The sequence below is a fragment of the Sarcophilus harrisii genome, chromosome 2 (genome assembly GCF_902635505.1).
Source record: "Sarcophilus harrisii chromosome 2, mSarHar1.11, whole genome shotgun sequence".
Lineage (NCBI taxonomy): Eukaryota > Metazoa > Chordata > Mammalia > Dasyuromorphia > Dasyuridae > Sarcophilus > Sarcophilus harrisii.
Window position 1 is genome coordinate 449,846,839 of NC_045427.1, and position 18,042 is coordinate 449,864,880.

Here is an 18,042-nt window from a genome sequence, read left to right on the forward strand (position 1 = left end):
CATCAAAATATGTAAAGAGTTAGCTATAAAGAGCTCAGACCTAGTGATCAGTGAAGATTATACAAAGAAAAAGTAAAAAACATGAAACAAAACATCATTGAACACTACATAAATTTAGCATCTATAGGCCACCTACAAGACACCTATGAGGATTTCTAAACAGAACCCTATGACTAAAATTATACATCAAAAGCTCACTCTTTCTCATAATAGAATAGTCAACAATTTTCCAAAGTGAAACTACAAAACTCAAAATATTCTTGTTAATATGACAAAATGTAATGGAACTAGAGCTTTATCACAGACAAAACTGTTACCTACAACTGCTAGGATGTAATACTGGTCTGTAAAAATTTAAGAACAATATTTTAATATATGTCATGATGCTGATTACTAAAACTCTAAACTATATAGAATGAAAAACTTTCAAATTACAGAGTTCTAGATAAAATAACCAAGTTAAAGTTAAATTCACACTGTTATCCTTGGTTCTTCAATCTATGAAAATGAGATAATGATTGTAAGGCATAATGCACAATAGAAATGAATAAATACTAATAGTTAATAAATCACTGGAGAAAATAACATTTTCAACATTACAAAGAGCCATACATCTAAACCATAAACATTAAATCCTTTCTCAATTTTGCCTTAAAAAAATTACTGAAAAATTATGAGATCAGAGATGTAGAAAGAATCTCGGATCCCTTTCTCCAAATACCTTTCATTTTATAAGTGCTAAATTGGGATTCAGGAATGGTAAAAGATTTGCCTTAGATCACAAAGTAAAAAACATTAGGAGCAACTTTTGCACCCAAAGCTTCTGACTCCGAAATCAATATCCTTCCATTCTACTAATGCTGCCACTATAGTTTTATAAAGGCATATATATTTTGAATTAATAGGCAATTTGTAGAATCGCAGGCATAAAACCAAGCCCTTTCTAAGTCATCATGTTTCCAGGACCCTTTTCTCCTTCTCTTAAGTTTTCAGTTTTACCACAGCTACAATCTCTTGAGGAAATACATAATTGAGTAGTTTTTTATAAAGCATGTTTAATTAGACCCCAAACTCTTCCCTGTCCTCTTCTCTCCCCAATAAGGTATCATTTACCCCAGAGACTCATGCAGCATAGTTAATTATGTAAATAAGGCATGTGCTATTCCCCAGAAAAACATTATGAATATATGCCCAAAAAAGTACACATATAGGTTTGTAAGAACCATTTTAAATATTTCAGCCCAATTTGACTCAAAAACCTTAGTTTTTAAGACAAGAACATGTCAAAGAGGGCTCTAAGAACAGGCAGATTTCTAACAACTTTCTATGCAAGTAATAAGAAAAAAAAATTTTGTTAGAATAGTAACAAAGATTTAGTAGTGAACTTAGAATGATTGATGGCAAAAATCAATCAGGATATTATTAAGGCAAGAAAGTAGACCTTTCTGGAAAAGTCTTTATTATCAAAGGGCTGACATGTTCTTAACAATAAAGAAAGCAATGGCGTTGGCTATCAGACTAATATAATCCTATTATTACCCAATCTCCAAAATGTTAATTTGATCATTTTGTATTACTTGAATAGTCATTTTAATTTCTAGGTTAAAGACTCAGTTCCAGTACAATTCTCAATTAATTACTTCAGTGTCCCTGACTCTTGTATCAAGGAATTTCATAAAGATTTTTAAAAGGTTAATTTAGTATGTACAGTACAATATCCTTCAAATATTAGCCACTTTCTACAGTAACCAAACACATCAATATTAAAAAACTGATCAGAACAAGGATTTAACTGTACATCACCAGTCGAATGTGCATAATAAATAAAATGCTATCACTTTGTAAGACAGATTTATCGATAAAGAAGGACTCCTTAATCAATTGACAACCAGAGACTGAGGCAGACCACAGTGCATCATTAATTAGGTCAAAAATATACTTCTGGTGTCAGGAGTGTCAAAAACATCTTCAATGTAAATACTATATCCTTAATGTTATTTTTATACCTCCCTCTAACTCTGCTGGGATTAGATAATACTAAGCAGAATTCACAATCTTAAGTCTAATGCCATAATGAAAATTCTGGAATATGATATTAAAAGAGAGCCACACTATTCTGTTGGTATCAAAGCATTATCACTTACTAATTATTCCAGAAATTATATTCTCAAATGATGAGCTAGAATCCTGTAATTGAAACAAATTCCTATTATATCACATATCATTAATAAAAATCCACAGCCCTTGAAAGAAACACAATCAAATCAAGTATCTACTGTTTAATAAGATAACATTATCTTGGTTTGGAAAAGGAGAGGTTGTTATTGTTGTTGTTTTGGGTTTTTTTAGGAGTTGTCCCTTAATCTTTTTGCTTTCACTTTTTAGCACTCTACAGAAAGGGACAATGAAAAGAAAAAATGATGAAACTTTAGTCAATTATTTTTACAATTTTCTAACATCTCTCCCCAAAATACTGGAGAAAAAACCTGAAATTAATAGGTCACACCATTCTATTTTATGTTTGTTTTTGTAACTATTGTTACAGCCTTGAATGTTCCTGCCTCAAACCCACACAAGACAAACTCCCAAATAAATTTTCCTAATGCAGAAATCTGGTCATGTCCCTTCTCTGCTCAAAAACTTTATCACTTTTCTATCACTTACAAGGAATATCCAAAATCATTCTAACATTTAAGTCTCTCATAAACCAGGAGATGTATCAACTTTATCCACAGATTTCTTCAGTGAATTTGGGCAATAAATCTGGTAATTTAATTCTCTACCCTCCAGTTCGTTCCTACAACTCTAAAATTGGAAAACTAGACTACACTAGATAAACTAGACTTACTATGTAAAATTCCTTCCCAGCACTAAATTCTATCATCTTTTTGATTTTTCTCACTCAAAATCCCTTAAAGGTTCCTTATTACTTCATCACAAATAAAGCCTTTACTCTTGATTCTGGCATTCAAGGCTTCCCACAATCTGGTGCCATCCTACCTCCCTGGTCTTATCACATGCTTTGGAATAACTCTCTATCTATTATTATATATTCCAATCTAGATAAGCTTCTCTCCAAAGTCTCAGAACATATGCAATTTCTCCTTCCATAATACCCAACTTTTCTCCATCCCTTGTTCTTGTTTCTGAAATCTCGGCTTTAAGATTTAGCTCAAATACCACCTTCTTTCACGTAGCCATCTCTGATCCTTCACACCTCCCCATCCCATGGAAAAATGAACATTTGAGATTTGTGCCTGTTTCACATACCATAATCTATTCTGCATTAGCTATTATTGTACATGCCATTTTGTTATATGTTCCCAGAGGTAAAAAGCATGTTTTATATTTTCTACTCTATTACTTCTAACACCTCTACACTCAAGAGTGGGCCTTAAAAGTAGCAAAATAAAAAGGTTTTGTACATAACACAAGAATGAGATAACATAATGTTGGCATCAGTTATGTGGCACAGTGAGCTAGGAAAGTCTGAGTTCAAAGCCAGCCTAAGTAATACTAGCTGGATAACTTGGGTAAGTCATTTAATTTTTGTTCGCCTCTGAGTTCTCATTAGTAAAATGGGGATAATAATAGCATCTATTTACCACAATTAAATTAAAAATCAAAGTGATAATATTTGTAAAAAACAAAAAACAAAAAAACTTAGCACAAGATCTGGCATACAGTGGACACTATAAAAATGTTATCATCATTGTCATATTCATCATTATTATATTAAAGTTCTATATAAAAAGCTATATAAATATGGACTCTTACACGAGTGAAGGGGGAAGGGGAGATAGCAGAATAATGCAGTGAAAAAAGTGTGGGCTTGACAACCAGGAAAACCTGTCTTCAAGTCCCATCTCTAACACAACTGAATATATTTTAACCTAGGGAAGACCAATTAACCTCTCAATGGTACTGGAAAATATCTTATTACTCTAAATTGCAAAGAATATGCCACTCTACACTGGCAAAGGGAGTTTCTTGATCTGGGACTTATATCAATGAAACACATACATACACACAAATTCAATAAAGATTTATTAAGTGGCTATGTTTTCACCACTATTAAGGTGCTGGGTGAGATAAAAAATTTACATAAGATAAAGTTCATATCCTTATGGAATCCATGAATTAGCAGGACACAAATACCAACAGGGGCATAGTACAGAAAGTTAAGGCTTTAAATACCAAAGTGCAGAATTTATGCTTTACCCAAGAGCAAAAGTTCATAAATTCTCTGTTTCAGTGTCCTCAGTGTGTCAATAATTTTTTCAAGGTGCCCCTATGCTAAAAGAAATATCTAAGCGCTTCATTTAAGTAGTGATGTCCAAAATTTAAGGGTCAAGAATAAGTCACTGAAAATTCTTAATCAGATGAGTGAATAGGGAGGAGACATATGTGAAGAAGCAAAAATATTCTAAAGAGAAGAACAGAGGTGACTCCAATGATGGTGCATTCTCAGATATTTTGAAAAAGAGGTAGGTTTCAGGGAAAGATAATGATTTCTCTTTTGAATGTGTTAAATTTGAGATGTCAAAAGGACATTCAGGTAAAACTATCCAATAGGCAGATGTTGGGACTAAAGCTTAAAAGAAAGGTGAAAACTAAATTTATAAATTTAGAAGTAATCTGCAAAGATAAATGAACTCTTAGTGCTAGTGAGATCACCAGGAGAAGAATCATACTCTAAGATATATACACTGAATTTTGTCATTAGAAAATGAGAACAGTTCCTTTTTGCTCAGTGATTTAACTTTTACAAAATAAGTTACTCAATAATTCTTATAAGTCAAATAATATAAGTATTAGTTTTCAAATTTTGCAAATGATATAATTGAGGAACAGAAAGGAGTAGTGACTTTTCTATGGTCACTCAGTTAAAAATATAGATCCAAGACTCAAAAAGCTTGTAACTTTTAACTTGAAGTTTTCTTTGCTAGGATTTAAAAGAAACTTTAAAAAACATAGATCATAAAATCATAGGAATATTTATCTTTTCTTCAAGGGATTTTGAGTTCCAAAATTTTTTTCTCTCTCCTTACCTCCTTGTCCCCCAAGACAGCAAACAATTTCATTTAAGTGATACATGTACAAACATTTTTTACATTATTTCCATGAGACATGTTAAGAAAAAAAAAATCAGAACAAAAAGGAAAAACCTCAAAAAAAAAAAAAACAGGAGGAAATAGTATGCTTTGATTCACGCTCGGTCTCCATAGTTCTTTCTCAGTACAGATGACATTTTCCATCAAAAGTCTATTGGAACTATCTTGGATCACTGTACTGCTGAGAAGAGCTAAGTCTATCGATCTTATTTAGAACAGAACATTGTTTCTATTTAGAATAGAACAATATTTCTATTACTGTGTACTATATTTTCCTGATTCTGTTCACTTCACTCAACATGACTTCATGCAAATTTTTGCAATCTTTTCTTAAATTAGTCTAGTCATCATTTCTTACAGAACAATAGTATTCCGTTACATCCCTATATCATAACTTATTCAGTTGTTTGCCTATTCACCATTTTCTAATTCCTTGCCACCACAAAAAGAGCTGCTACAAATAATTTTGCATATGGCAGTCCTTTTCCTCTTTTATGATCTTTTTGGGATACAGACCTTATACAGTTTCATAAGCTTATACAGTTTCATAACTCTTTGGACATAGTTGCAAATTGCTCTCAAGCATGGTTAGATCAGTTTACAACTCGATAACAATGTGTTAGTGTCCTAGTTTTCCAATATCCCCTCCAACATTTATCATTATCTTTTCCTGTCATTTTAACCAATCTGAGAGGTGTGAGGTGGTACCTCAGAATTGTTTTAATTTGTATTTTTCTAATCAATAATGATTTAGGGCACTTTTTCATCTGACTAGAAATGGATTTAATTTCTTCATCTGAAAATAGTCTATTTGACCATTTATTAACTACAGTAGTTCCTTTGTTTTTAATAAAGGAAGGAACAGGTTAAGAAAGCTTAAGAGACTTAGCCAAGGCCACACAGCTACTAATGGCAAAATATACCCAGGTCTTTTCCTAACTCCAAGTCCAGCATTATACCCCCTCTGCTCCAGTACTTTGAACTTCTAAGCTGAAAATGCTGATGAAAATACATTTTCTGTATGGACTTTGGTCTTTCCATTCCCTAGCATATGTTGCATTGATACATACATTTTATACAGATTTACTAGCTGGCAGGGTATCCCTATTTTTGTCTTTCTATCCCTAGTACTTTATAAACTACAAGCTCTTATCATCTGCAGAACTGGTTAACAGTATTTGGAATCAGAAGAAATACTCATTTTGCAAAATGAAGCCCAGTGATGGGAAAGAACTTCCCAGAAGTCACATAGAAGCATGTCAAAAGATCACCAGAAGAAGCTGTTCTTGCAATTTCAGACTCTATGACAATGTTAAATCCAATGTCCTTCTCATTGTCATATGACCCTAGGAACTCTTTCAAGCATGCTTTTCTACCAATATGTACATTTTTTAGCTCTGGGAAAATGAGTTTTATATTGAAGACCTTCAGTTTCCTTGTGCACAAAATGAGCATGATAATACTTACATTATATACCTCACACAGTTGAGAACTCAGATGAAATTAGGAAGGTAAAACACTTGGTACATGGCAAAACACATATATATCAGCTATTACTATTCTGAATTCTGAGCAATTTTTGTCAAAAAATTTTTATACTTAATTACAAAGTGCATGGATAAAAATAAATTGGCAGAAAAGCATTGCACCATTTATTAATTTTAATAGTACAGAAAGACAACAGAAGGTTCTCTCATACCTACAAACTATAAGCTGTCACTCAATGTAATATAGTTCTTGGTTTTCCAGAGGTCTCAGGATCAGCCTTCGTTTCAGTTGAGTAATCACCATGAGAATAGCCAGGTGTTAAAGTCCAAAACCTTTTATTATCTCCTTCACAATCTAGTTTCTTGCCTGGGTCCCGGGCTAACTTTCTTAGAGGCCTTTGGGAGTCTTGGTTTCAATAGAAAAGTTAAGGAGGAAAGCCTGCCACCAAGGTAGTGTGAGATGGGATGAATGAATCCGGCTCTGCGTCCCAGGACTTGTGCTTCAGCCTCCAGTCCGCGTCTTGATTTGAGAGTCCTCAGCTCTGACTCTGGCTGAGGCTCCCAGCTTATATGCTCTCTTATAATTACATTATCACAGGTATGAATCTTGTAGAACTATATTAAGCACTAAGTACATGTATCTAACTATTGGAGAACTATTAAGCACCGTGCTAAACTAGATAACCATTCTCTTATCAATTGTGCTGACTTAACACCTTGTAAGAATCCTTGTTTCAGAGTTCTGGCCCATAACAACTCAATATCACCTCATTACTGCCAATCTACAAAAATTGGCCATACTTCTCTTAAAGAAGTCATTCCTGGGCCAAAAGAATCAGCACAACTGTATCACTCATTTCACAGGCTAGGTAAATTAATCACTGTCCTTTTTATACAAATGAGTTCCCAGAGTTAAACATGAGATAGTCAAATCTTCAGAAAAGGGAACAATATAAGGAAATAATTGGGAAGCAAACGGATTGAAGAAAGATGGACAATAAAACAAGATCATGCAATACCCTTTCCACTGCCAACAACACTACCAAATTCTAGTCATTAAAATCTACTATCACTATAGAAAGACTGCGGGATGAGGACCCAATTAGCTGGACCTGTCAATTACCTAAAATCTTTTTTTCCTTCCTGATTTGAATCTGTTTCCTAATATGTAAAAAGAGAATAATAACAATTATGCTATATATCTCACAGCTTTGTCATAAAGTACAAGTAAGATAAGATATACAAAAGTACTTTGAAAACTAAAGTTTCATACAAGTGGAATGGTATTGTTGTTATGAGAATTAACAGGGGAAAAAAAACCCAACAAAATTATTTAAGGGTATTAATACACTTGGCCCATAATATAGTTTTTATAATTTTTGGTTTTGATGTCTCATACTAATAATAAATAATAAGTTCACTGAGACCTAGCAGACACTTCTTTTATCTATCCCTCTGGTTTCTTCAGGGCTGTGAACACAGTACATGCATACCCTGAAAAAAGGTAGTATGGGATAGTTGTAATATTATATAATGATGATGATGATGATAAACATTTGAATAGTATTTTGATGTTCAGAAAGAATAGCAGAAACACTGCTATTCTTGAATTAGACACATTGAGGAGTCTTAAAAGACTATCTAAGTCCTAAAATGTTAATTAGAAGAGACCTTAGAAATAATTTAGCAAAACTCCCATTATTGGACTGAGGAAGAAACAGAGAAAACCATGAAAAGTAATGTGATTTGCCTAAGATCATAATAAATGGTAGCACTGAGCTTCAAATCAGTCTTCTAACTCTGAATCCAATTTTTTTTTTTTTTAACTTTACCATCCAGACTCCATTTCATATATGAGGGAACAAGGCCCATAAACGGAGTAGCTATATGTATGGCACAGTGAATAGAGTAATGGACCTGGGATCAGGAAGACCATAAGCAAGTCACTTAACTTCTGTCTCAGTTTCTACACCTGTAAAATGGAAATAATATCTGTTTCATAGGGTTCTTGCAAAAGACAGAATGAGATATTGTAAATCATAAAGTGCTATATAAATACTTGTTATGATTGTTGATTATCATTTGTTATGTTGTTATTTATTATTGTTTTAATTATTATTTACCTCTTTTTGTATCCCCAGTACTTAGCACAGTATCTGGTACATAGCAGTGCTTAATAGTGTTTATTGGTTATCTGTTCAGGATCACAGAGCTCTTTATCAAGAGTGGGATTCAAATTCAGGTCTCTTAAATCTTGGTCCAGAGATGCTGCTTAGTCTTGCTAGTGCTGTGATCATGAAGAAAAACAGCCACAATAATATATCTATACCTCTAAAAAGAAGAACACATGGAGCTCAGTCTAAGTTTTTATCAGTTAAGTCCCAGACAATCAGTAATCATAAAGTTGGCAGAGTAATAGCAAAACACTAATTCCTCCGAGAATTATTAAATGTTTGCCCTAGGCTGTACTGAGTAAATATACTTTTTAAGAACATATTCCCACATGGGGTTTATTGTTAACTCAGAAGTCCAACCAATCAGCAAAATAAAACAGACGATTCATCAAAGCAGTTTTTTCCCAATTTATGAAAAAGTAACTGGGATCACTTTTACCTACCTTACCATCAAATTTGGAATACTCATTAAAAGGATTATTCAGCTGGAGTGGGCACTGCTCTAGGCGCACGGAGAGGAGTGACGGCTTTCCCACACTTGAAGACTTGATTTTGAAGTTCTTTTTTTCAAACAACGAACTGAGCTCCTCTGCTGTGATAGAAAAGGGAGAAAAAGAATGCCTACATGACGAAAAATGATAATTAGTAACATTTGTTGAGTACTTTAAAGTACATGTTACCCTCAGTCAATAAACAAACTTTTATTAAGCATCTTCTCTGTGCCAGGCACTGTGCTGGGCATTGGGGATACAAATACTTAAGTTTATACTTTATTAAGGAAAACAATAAGAATGTATGTGTGTTTGTTTATGTATGGACACATATAAACACATATACATATATATGTATCTATACATGTACATATATAGAATAATTATAAACAGCATAAATACAATATTTACAAATAGAAATATATACAAAATAAATGCAAAGTAAACATATAGTAGTTTGGGAGAGAGAACATTAACAATTGGGAGATTCAGGAAAACCTTCAAATTTAAAAGGGTGCTTAAACTACATCATAAAGAGATGTAGTCTATCAGGTCAAAGAGATTAGGTAGGCATGGTAGTAGGCATGAGGGACAGCCAGTGTAAAGCCACCACAAAAGAAATGTAGCATTATATATGAGGAACCACAAGAGGCCCAAGATGACAGGATGACAGAGTCTAGAAGGGGGAGTGATATAAAAGACTCGATAGGTTGGTTGGTTGGTACTAGGTTTTAAAGAGTTTTAAAGATTAAACAGTAGAGTTTTATATTCCATTCTAGAGACCACAGGAAATGAATGAATTTTACTAAATAGAAGAAAATGATAGCCAGTTCCATGCTTAATGAAAATCCTTTTAGCAATTATATATAGAATGAAATTGAATGGGGAGAAGCTTGAAGAAGAAACTTTAACCAGTAGGATATCACAAAGTTATGTCTGGAAAAAGCAATATTCAGAAACATACTTTAGTTTCACAAGATCCAAGAAATAATCACAATGCAGTCCTCAAAGTTCATTCAGAGATTAACAACTCACTCCCTCTCCCCCTTGTCTCTGTTTACTATATTTATGGACTATAATATATGTACCTAATCTCCCAAGATTACCCTTTTTCTCTCCACCCTCCCACTACCACCAGTACATAGGGAAGAATAAATATTTTGAAGTCAAATAATCAGTAGTTAAGAGACAACATAATCAGTAATCAGAGATTTACCTCGTCCACACCCCACCTGAGGAAATCTATAAAATCCAAAGAAAAAGTCGCCCAGCTTTTATCTGACTAGCTTTAGTAACAGGGAACTCACTCTTTTCCTCCTCCAGACCAGCTTAGCTGGACTTTCTCGGTCTCTCCCTCTCCCTTTCCTGTCCCTTGCCTATCTGTCTATCTCTCTCTTTCAGAACACACACACACACACACACACACACCTTTTATTTCTACATAAGTAATTTGCCATATAATCTTATACATTTTATTGAATGCATTTAAAAACATTCTGATAAAGGGTCTTCTAGTTTTCATCAGATTGCTAAAGAATATCGTTTTAGGCTCAAATATAAACTTCTCTGTTTTGTTTTTAAAGTCCTTAACGACATGGCTCCTACTTATGTTTTCAGACTCACTGATGACTACTCTGATCCAGCCACATTCATACTCCATCACCATCTTTGTACCACATTAGCTGTCCCCCAAGTCTGGTGCTCCTTTCTTACCTCCACTGTAGAGGAGGCACTAACAAAGGGCATCAGTAAAGCTTCATGTAGAAGATAGTGCTTGAATGGGCTCTTCTCCAGATTAAGCACAACCAGTTCTTTTATGCATCCTGACATAAATTTAAAACCTTTCATCCACATCATTACTCCAGCCTATCATAAAATGTGGCAATCAAAACCAAAGAAAATATTTTATATTTGTTATAACTAGGTCAGGGACAAGAAAACTAGCCTACTGATATCTTTTTTGATACTCTGAATCTTTCATTCATGGTATCAGAAATCATTTCCAGCTTCATGTCATCCACATATTTTTGTAATTATACAATCCTATGTCTTCTTCTGAGTAACTGATAAAATGGTAAAATAAGGCCATTGTGAAACCAAGTATCAAAGGACACAAAGATACATGAGAACATTCTGAGCTCAGTTATAGACAATAGCTACACTGGAACAATAGACTAGATGGGAGGAAGAAATTAACCAGAGAGAGAAAGAGAGAGCTTCATGTGATGGAAATTGAGAGTAAAAGAAAAAAAAATCAGTTTCAAATTAGCTTTCTTTCCTTCTTACGAGAATTTTAGTCTCCAAGACAAAAGAAAATTTATACTTACACTTCATAGCAGGCATTTAATTTAAGATCACATTCAGATATAGTGGTGGAACTTAAGAATACTTGGGTTTACATAAGGAAACAAATAGTTACCCTCCATAACAGAACTATAATCAAAACCATTATTCATGAATTTGCTAAGAAATAGAATGATTTTATTTTATGCTTTGTAAACTATAATAATTGTATAAATTACCAAGGTCAACTATTCTGAAGGCTAACATTAATTTGGATGTACAAACTCTGACTAACTGAAAAAGTCAGCTTTATGATTTATAAGAGCTACCTGTATTCATTCCTAATAATCTTAGAAAAAAGCTTATATAAGCCTTTCTTTAAAAGCAAAGGTTCTAATCTAACATTCTAAGTCAAGTCAACAAACATAAATATTAAACATCACTATGTGCCAGGAACTGTAGGAAGCACTAAGGATACGAATAAAGGGGGAAAAAAAAGAGTCCATACTTTTAAGAGCCTCAAAAAGTCAAAGGACAAGAGGCAAACAACTATGTAGAAACAAGATGTAGACAAGATAAATTAGAGACAGTCTTAGAAGAAAGGTACTAGCATATAGGGGATTAAGAAAGTCTTGAAAAGGTAAGATTTTAACTGAGACCTAAAGGAAGTCAAAAAACAAAACAAAACATGAGGGTGAGAATTGTAAGCATGAAGAACAATTGATGAAAATGCAAAAGACTGAGAGATGGTTTGTTTTCTTCAAGAAACAGAAAGGAGGTCAATGTCACTAGATCAAAGAGTAGTTGGAAGAGCAAGGTATAAGAAGACTTGAAAGGTAGGAAGAAACTAGGTTATCAAAGGCTTTAAAACCTGAACAGAAAATTTATCTAAAGAAAAATGGAGCCCCTGGAGTTTACAAAGTAAAAGGGTGAAGTAGTCAGATCTGAGTTTAGGAAAAGCAATCTGATGGTTGAGTGGAGAAGAGACTAGAATAGGGATGAGATGAGGCTGACTAATCAGAAGCTACGCCTGCACCAAAGAAACTGCACTATCAGAAGGCAGAATGGAACATATACAAGAGATGTTTTAAAGGTAGAAATGATAGGTTTTAACAAATAATTTGATACAGCAGTGGGAGTCAAGATAATACATAAAACCTAAGCTGTTAACCTGGGTAACTGGGAGGGTAGTAGAATACATGACAGAAAAATAGAAATTAAGAAGAAAAGCAGATTTGGCAGAGAGGGAAGTTAATTTGAATTTAAAATATCTATGGGGCATTTCAGGTATAAAGATGCAGTAGAAGATGTTAAGTAGAGATCAAGAAAGAAGTTAGGGATGGATAAGATCTGAGATTTATTAGCACAGAAGTGTCAAATGATTCCATGGGAACTGATAAGAACAGCAAGCACAACACACTAGAGAGAAGAGAATTGTCTCTTGGGAGGCACCCAAACTTATTGGATAAAAATTGGATGAACATGCAGCAAAAGATACTGAAAACGAGTAATCAGACAAGTAAAATAGAAAAAGAAAAGAGAGCACCATATAGAAGAGGGTGATTAAATAGTGTTACAGAGAAGTCAGGAACAATAAAGACTGAGTAAAGGCCATTACAATTGGCAACTAAAGAAAATTATTTTAGTTAAATGCAGAGTTAGGAAGAGTTAGAAAAAATGAGGTAGAGGCATCAATTGGAGATGGCCTTCTCAAGGAGTATCAGTAGTGAAAGAAATATTGCTTGGATTATTGCAATAACCTCTAAGCTAGTTCCAAGTCTTAACTCTCTCCCTTCAGCTGCCAAGGTAACTTTTCTGATCATGATCCTGATTATTTCCAAGATCAAATACAAAAAAAGTCCTTTGCTTGACATTTAAAGCTCTTCATAATCTGGCCCATTCCAAACTTCTCAGTCTTTAAAAAAAAAAACCAAAAAACAAAACAAAAAAAAAAAAAAACACCTCCACTTTCTAACCCTAACCCTAACCTGTTTGCACTTCCTAGAATGTTACTCTTATTTCTATGCCTTTGTGATTACTATCCTCCATGGCTAGAATACTCTGTCCCCTAATCTCCATGGAGCCTTGATTACCTAATCTTTCACCAAGACTTACCTAAATGCCACCTTCAGTAAGAGACTGTTTTCACCTGTATCCCAGCTATTATTGTTTTCTATATAATTTACATATATACATATGTGTACATGTGCATATATATATATATATATATATATATATATATATATATATTACACACACACCCCTTCATCAAAATGTAAACTCCTTTAGAACAAGGTCTATTTTTACCTTTCTTTGTATTTCTAGCATTAAACACAGTATCTAATACTTACTAAATATTTCATAAAAGTATTGAGTCAGAGGATTTAAGATTTGGCCTTGCATGTATGACAATGGTCAAGTTAATCTCTCTGGATTCAATGTCCCCCCCCTGTAAAATTGTTATATTGGATAATGATGTATAAAATCCTTTCTATGTCTATGTCTAAATCTATGACCGTATTAATCAATAAACATAAGATATAAGAATCTAGAATACAGAATTGTATAGTTGAAATGGGGCTTAAAACATGGTGTTAGAAGAATATCACAGATCTCTCTTTAAAAATCTTTGTTGATAAAACTAATGCAGACAAGATAAAAAGGGAAGCAATAAACTGGAAAAACATTTTTACATTCAAAGGTTCTGAAAAGGACTCATTTCTAAAATATATAGAGAATTGACTCAAATTTATAAGAATTCAAGCCATTCTCCAACTGATAAATGGTCAAAGGATATGAACTGACAATTTTCAGATGAAGAAATTGAAACCATTTCTAGTCATATAAAAGTTGCTCCAAATCACTATTGACCAGAGAAATGCAAAGTAAGACAACTCTGAGATATCACTACATACTTCTCAGATTGACTAAAATGACAGGAAAAGATAATGACCAATGCTGGAGGGGACGTGGGAAAACTGGGACAATGATACATTGTTGGTGGAACTGTGAACGAATCCAACCATTCTAGGGAGCAATTTGGAATTATGTTCAAAAAGTTATCAAATTGAGCATACTCTTTGACCCAGCAGTGTTTCTACTGGGCTTATATCCCAAAGAGATCTTAAAGAAGGGAAAGGGACCCACATGTGCAAAAATGTTGTGGCAGCCCTTTTTGTAGTGGCAAGAAACTGGAAACTGAGTGGATGCCCATGAATTGGAGAATGGCTGAATAAATTATGGTATATGAATGCTGTGGAATATTATTATTTTATAAGAAATGATCAGCAGAATGATTGTAGAGAGGCCTGGAGAAACCTACATGAACTGATGCTAAGTGAAATGAGCAGAACCAGGAGATAATTATACACGGCAACAAGAAGACTATATGACAGTCAATTCTGATGGACGTGGGTCTCTTTAACATTGAGACGATTCAAATCAGTTCTACTTGTACAGTGATGAAGAGAGCCATCTATACCCAGAGAGAGAACCATAGGAACTGAGCGTGGAACAAAACATAGCATTCTCATTCTCTCTGTTGTTGTTTGCTTGTATTTTGTTTTCTTTCTCAGTTTTTTTTTTTCTTCCTTCTTGATCTGATTTTTCTTATACAGCAAGATAACTGTATTATATATTGGACTGAACATATATTTTAACATATTTAACATGTATTTGACTACTTGCCAGTTAGGGGAGGGGGTAAGGGGAAGGAGGGGAAAATTTTGAACAAAAGGTTTTGCAAGGGTCAATGCTGAAAAATTACCCATGCATATGCTTTAATAAAAAAAAAGAAAAAGGAAAAAGGAAAAAAAAAACTTTGTTGAATGACATCAATTTTGATAGAAATCTATAACCACAATAGTTACCAAAATCTGAATTACATTTTTTGACATGGTAAATGTATATATTGTTGATTTTGTTTTTTAAGCATACTTATATGTTACATTAGAGCAGGGGGTCCTCAAACTATGGCCGAGGACCAGATGTGGCAGCTGAGGACGATTATCCCCCTCACCCAGGGCTATGAAGTTTCTTTATTTAAAGGTCCACAAATCAAAGTTTTTGTTTTTACTATATTCCAGCCCACTGTCTGAGGAACAGTGAACTGGCCCCCTATTTTAAAAGTTTGAGGACCCCTGCATTAGAGCATTAAAAGGCTTTTTTTCTTGCAGGGGATGGGAGGGCTGGGAGTGGTGATTAGTGACAGTGACACCAAAAAGTGTCAAAGAATCATTTAAAGAACATATAGAAAATTCAGAAATAGACAAGGACCACTGCTTTGAAACTAACAAGCTGAATTAATTATATTCTGTAGAGGGCCAGAACTCTGGAGAAGTATACTTGAAACAAGGATACTTACAACAAGGTGTTAACTCTGTGGAATTGATAAGTTGATGGTTCTCTAGTTTACATATACTTAGTACTTAGCATGGTGATGTAATGGTTCTCTAGTTCACACATGCTCAGTATGCTGTAATGATGTAATTGTATCAAGGTATTTAAGGGCTGAGAGAACTGGGGACAAGTTCAATCAGTCAGTCAGAGTGAACAGACTGTGAAGGAGACAAACTGTGAAGGAGAAAAATAAAGACTTTATTCCTGACCATCCTCTTGGTGACTATCCTGCTGAGACCAATGTCCATCAGGAGGATCTCCAGAAAGCTAGTCCAAACATTGCAATATTCTTTTTTTTTTTTTTAAGTTGGATACATAGGATTTTCACTCCTTTTGTTACTGTTTGCTTGCATTTGTTTTCTTTCTCTTTTTTTCCCTTTTTGATCTGATGTTTCTTGTGCAGTAGAATAATTGTATAATTATGTATGCATATATTGGATTTAACTTTTTTTTTTAACATATTTAATATATATTGGATTACTTGTCATCTAGGAAAGGGGGTGGAAACAAGGGGGGGGGTATTTAGAGCACAAGGCTTTGCAAGGGTTAAAAGTCCCAAAATTATCTATTGAATTATCTATTTTATTTATTGAAAATAAAAAGCTTTAATAAAAAAAGTTGGATATAGTGGAGATTTGTGGCTTTCTATGAAATTCTCTTTTCTGCTCTTTGTATGTAAAAATTATGATTATGTGTTGGTATTTGTCAAGTTCATGATAAAATTTTTTTTTAAAAAAATTAGGACACAACACAGGAAAGAAATCAACAATGAGATAAAACTATTACTAAAACTCTCTTAATTTTTAGAAACAATATGCTAATGTTCTCCCTTTTATGATAAACATGTTCTTTAACAGCTGTCTATTATGTAAATTATTTCTAATTATCAAAAACTGCTCAAGAGTAAAGTAGGAAAATACTTTTCAAGAATGACAGAAAACACAAATTAAGAGTTTACTTTAATACTGCTTACATATTCCAATTCTAGCATTCCATGAACTCCCAACATTATGCAGTTAAGTGACCTATGAAAGGTCCAAAGGTATTAAGTAGCACAATTGGGATTTTGAAGTTTACCTGAATTTAATAAAATGAAGTGATATACAATCACAAAAGTGAAGATCTGGAAAGAGTCTCAGACATCATTAAGTCAACCTCCTTTTTACAGAAGAGGAAACTGAGGCCAAGAAAGCAGCCCTCTTTGTAGTGGCTAGAAACTGGAAAATGAGTGGATGCCCATCAGTTGGAGAATGGCTGAATAAATTGTGGTATATGATTATGGAATATTATTGTTCTATAAGAAATGACCAACAGGAAGATTTCAGAAAGGCCTGGAGAGACTTACACGAACTGATGCTGAGTGAAACAAGCAGGGCCAAGAGATCATTATATACTTCAACAACAATACTATATGATGACCAACTCTGATGGACCTGGCCATCCTCAGCAATGAGATCAACCAGATCATTTCCAATGGAGCAGTAAGAACTGAACGAGCTATGCTCAGCGAAAGAACTTTGGGAAATGACTAAAAACCATTACATTGAATTCCCAATCCCCATATTTTTGCCCATCTGCATTTTGGATTTCCTTCACAGGCTAATTGTACAATATTTCAGAGTCTGATTCTTTTTGTACAGCAAAACAACGGTCTGGTCATGTATACTTATTGTGTATCTAGTTTATATTTTAATATATTTAACATCTACTGGTCATCTTGCCATCTGGGGGAGGGGGTGGGAGAAAGAGGGGAAAAATTGGAACAAGAGGTTTGGTAATTGTCAATGCTATAAAGTTACCCATATATATAACCTATAAATAAAAGGCTATTAAATAAAAAAAAAGAAAGAAAGAAAAAAAAAAAAAAAGAATATTCACCCATTAAAAAAAAAAAGAAAAAAGAAAAATTGTGAGCTAGCTATCACACTCAATGACAAAGAAGAAAAGTGACTTGTAGGGGTCTGCAAACAACAGTTACCAGGATTTTGATCTCAACCAGGTGGGTGAGATGAGTAGCATGAAGAAAGAAATGAATGGATATACTATAGATTTAGTTCATCTAATCTCAACTGGAAAATCATTATCACAAATAATT

At 33.7% G+C, this 18,042-nt stretch overlaps 1 protein-coding gene across 5 annotated transcripts in view; it reads right to left on the minus strand.

Moving 5' to 3' along the window:
• MAPKAP1 (MAPK associated protein 1) overlaps positions 1-18,042 on the minus strand; it is a 338,521-nt gene that overhangs the window by 259,606 nt on the left and 60,873 nt on the right. For 4 of the 5 annotated variants that reach the window (XM_031954304.1, XM_031954300.1, XM_031954302.1 and 1 more), the window contains one exon: positions 9,219-9,367. In XM_031954304.1, the coding sequence (XP_031810164.1) occupies positions 9,219-9,367 (149 nt within the window). The remainder of the gene's footprint in view (positions 1-9,218; positions 9,368-18,042) is intronic. The other variant, XM_031954303.1, reaches the window with a different exon arrangement.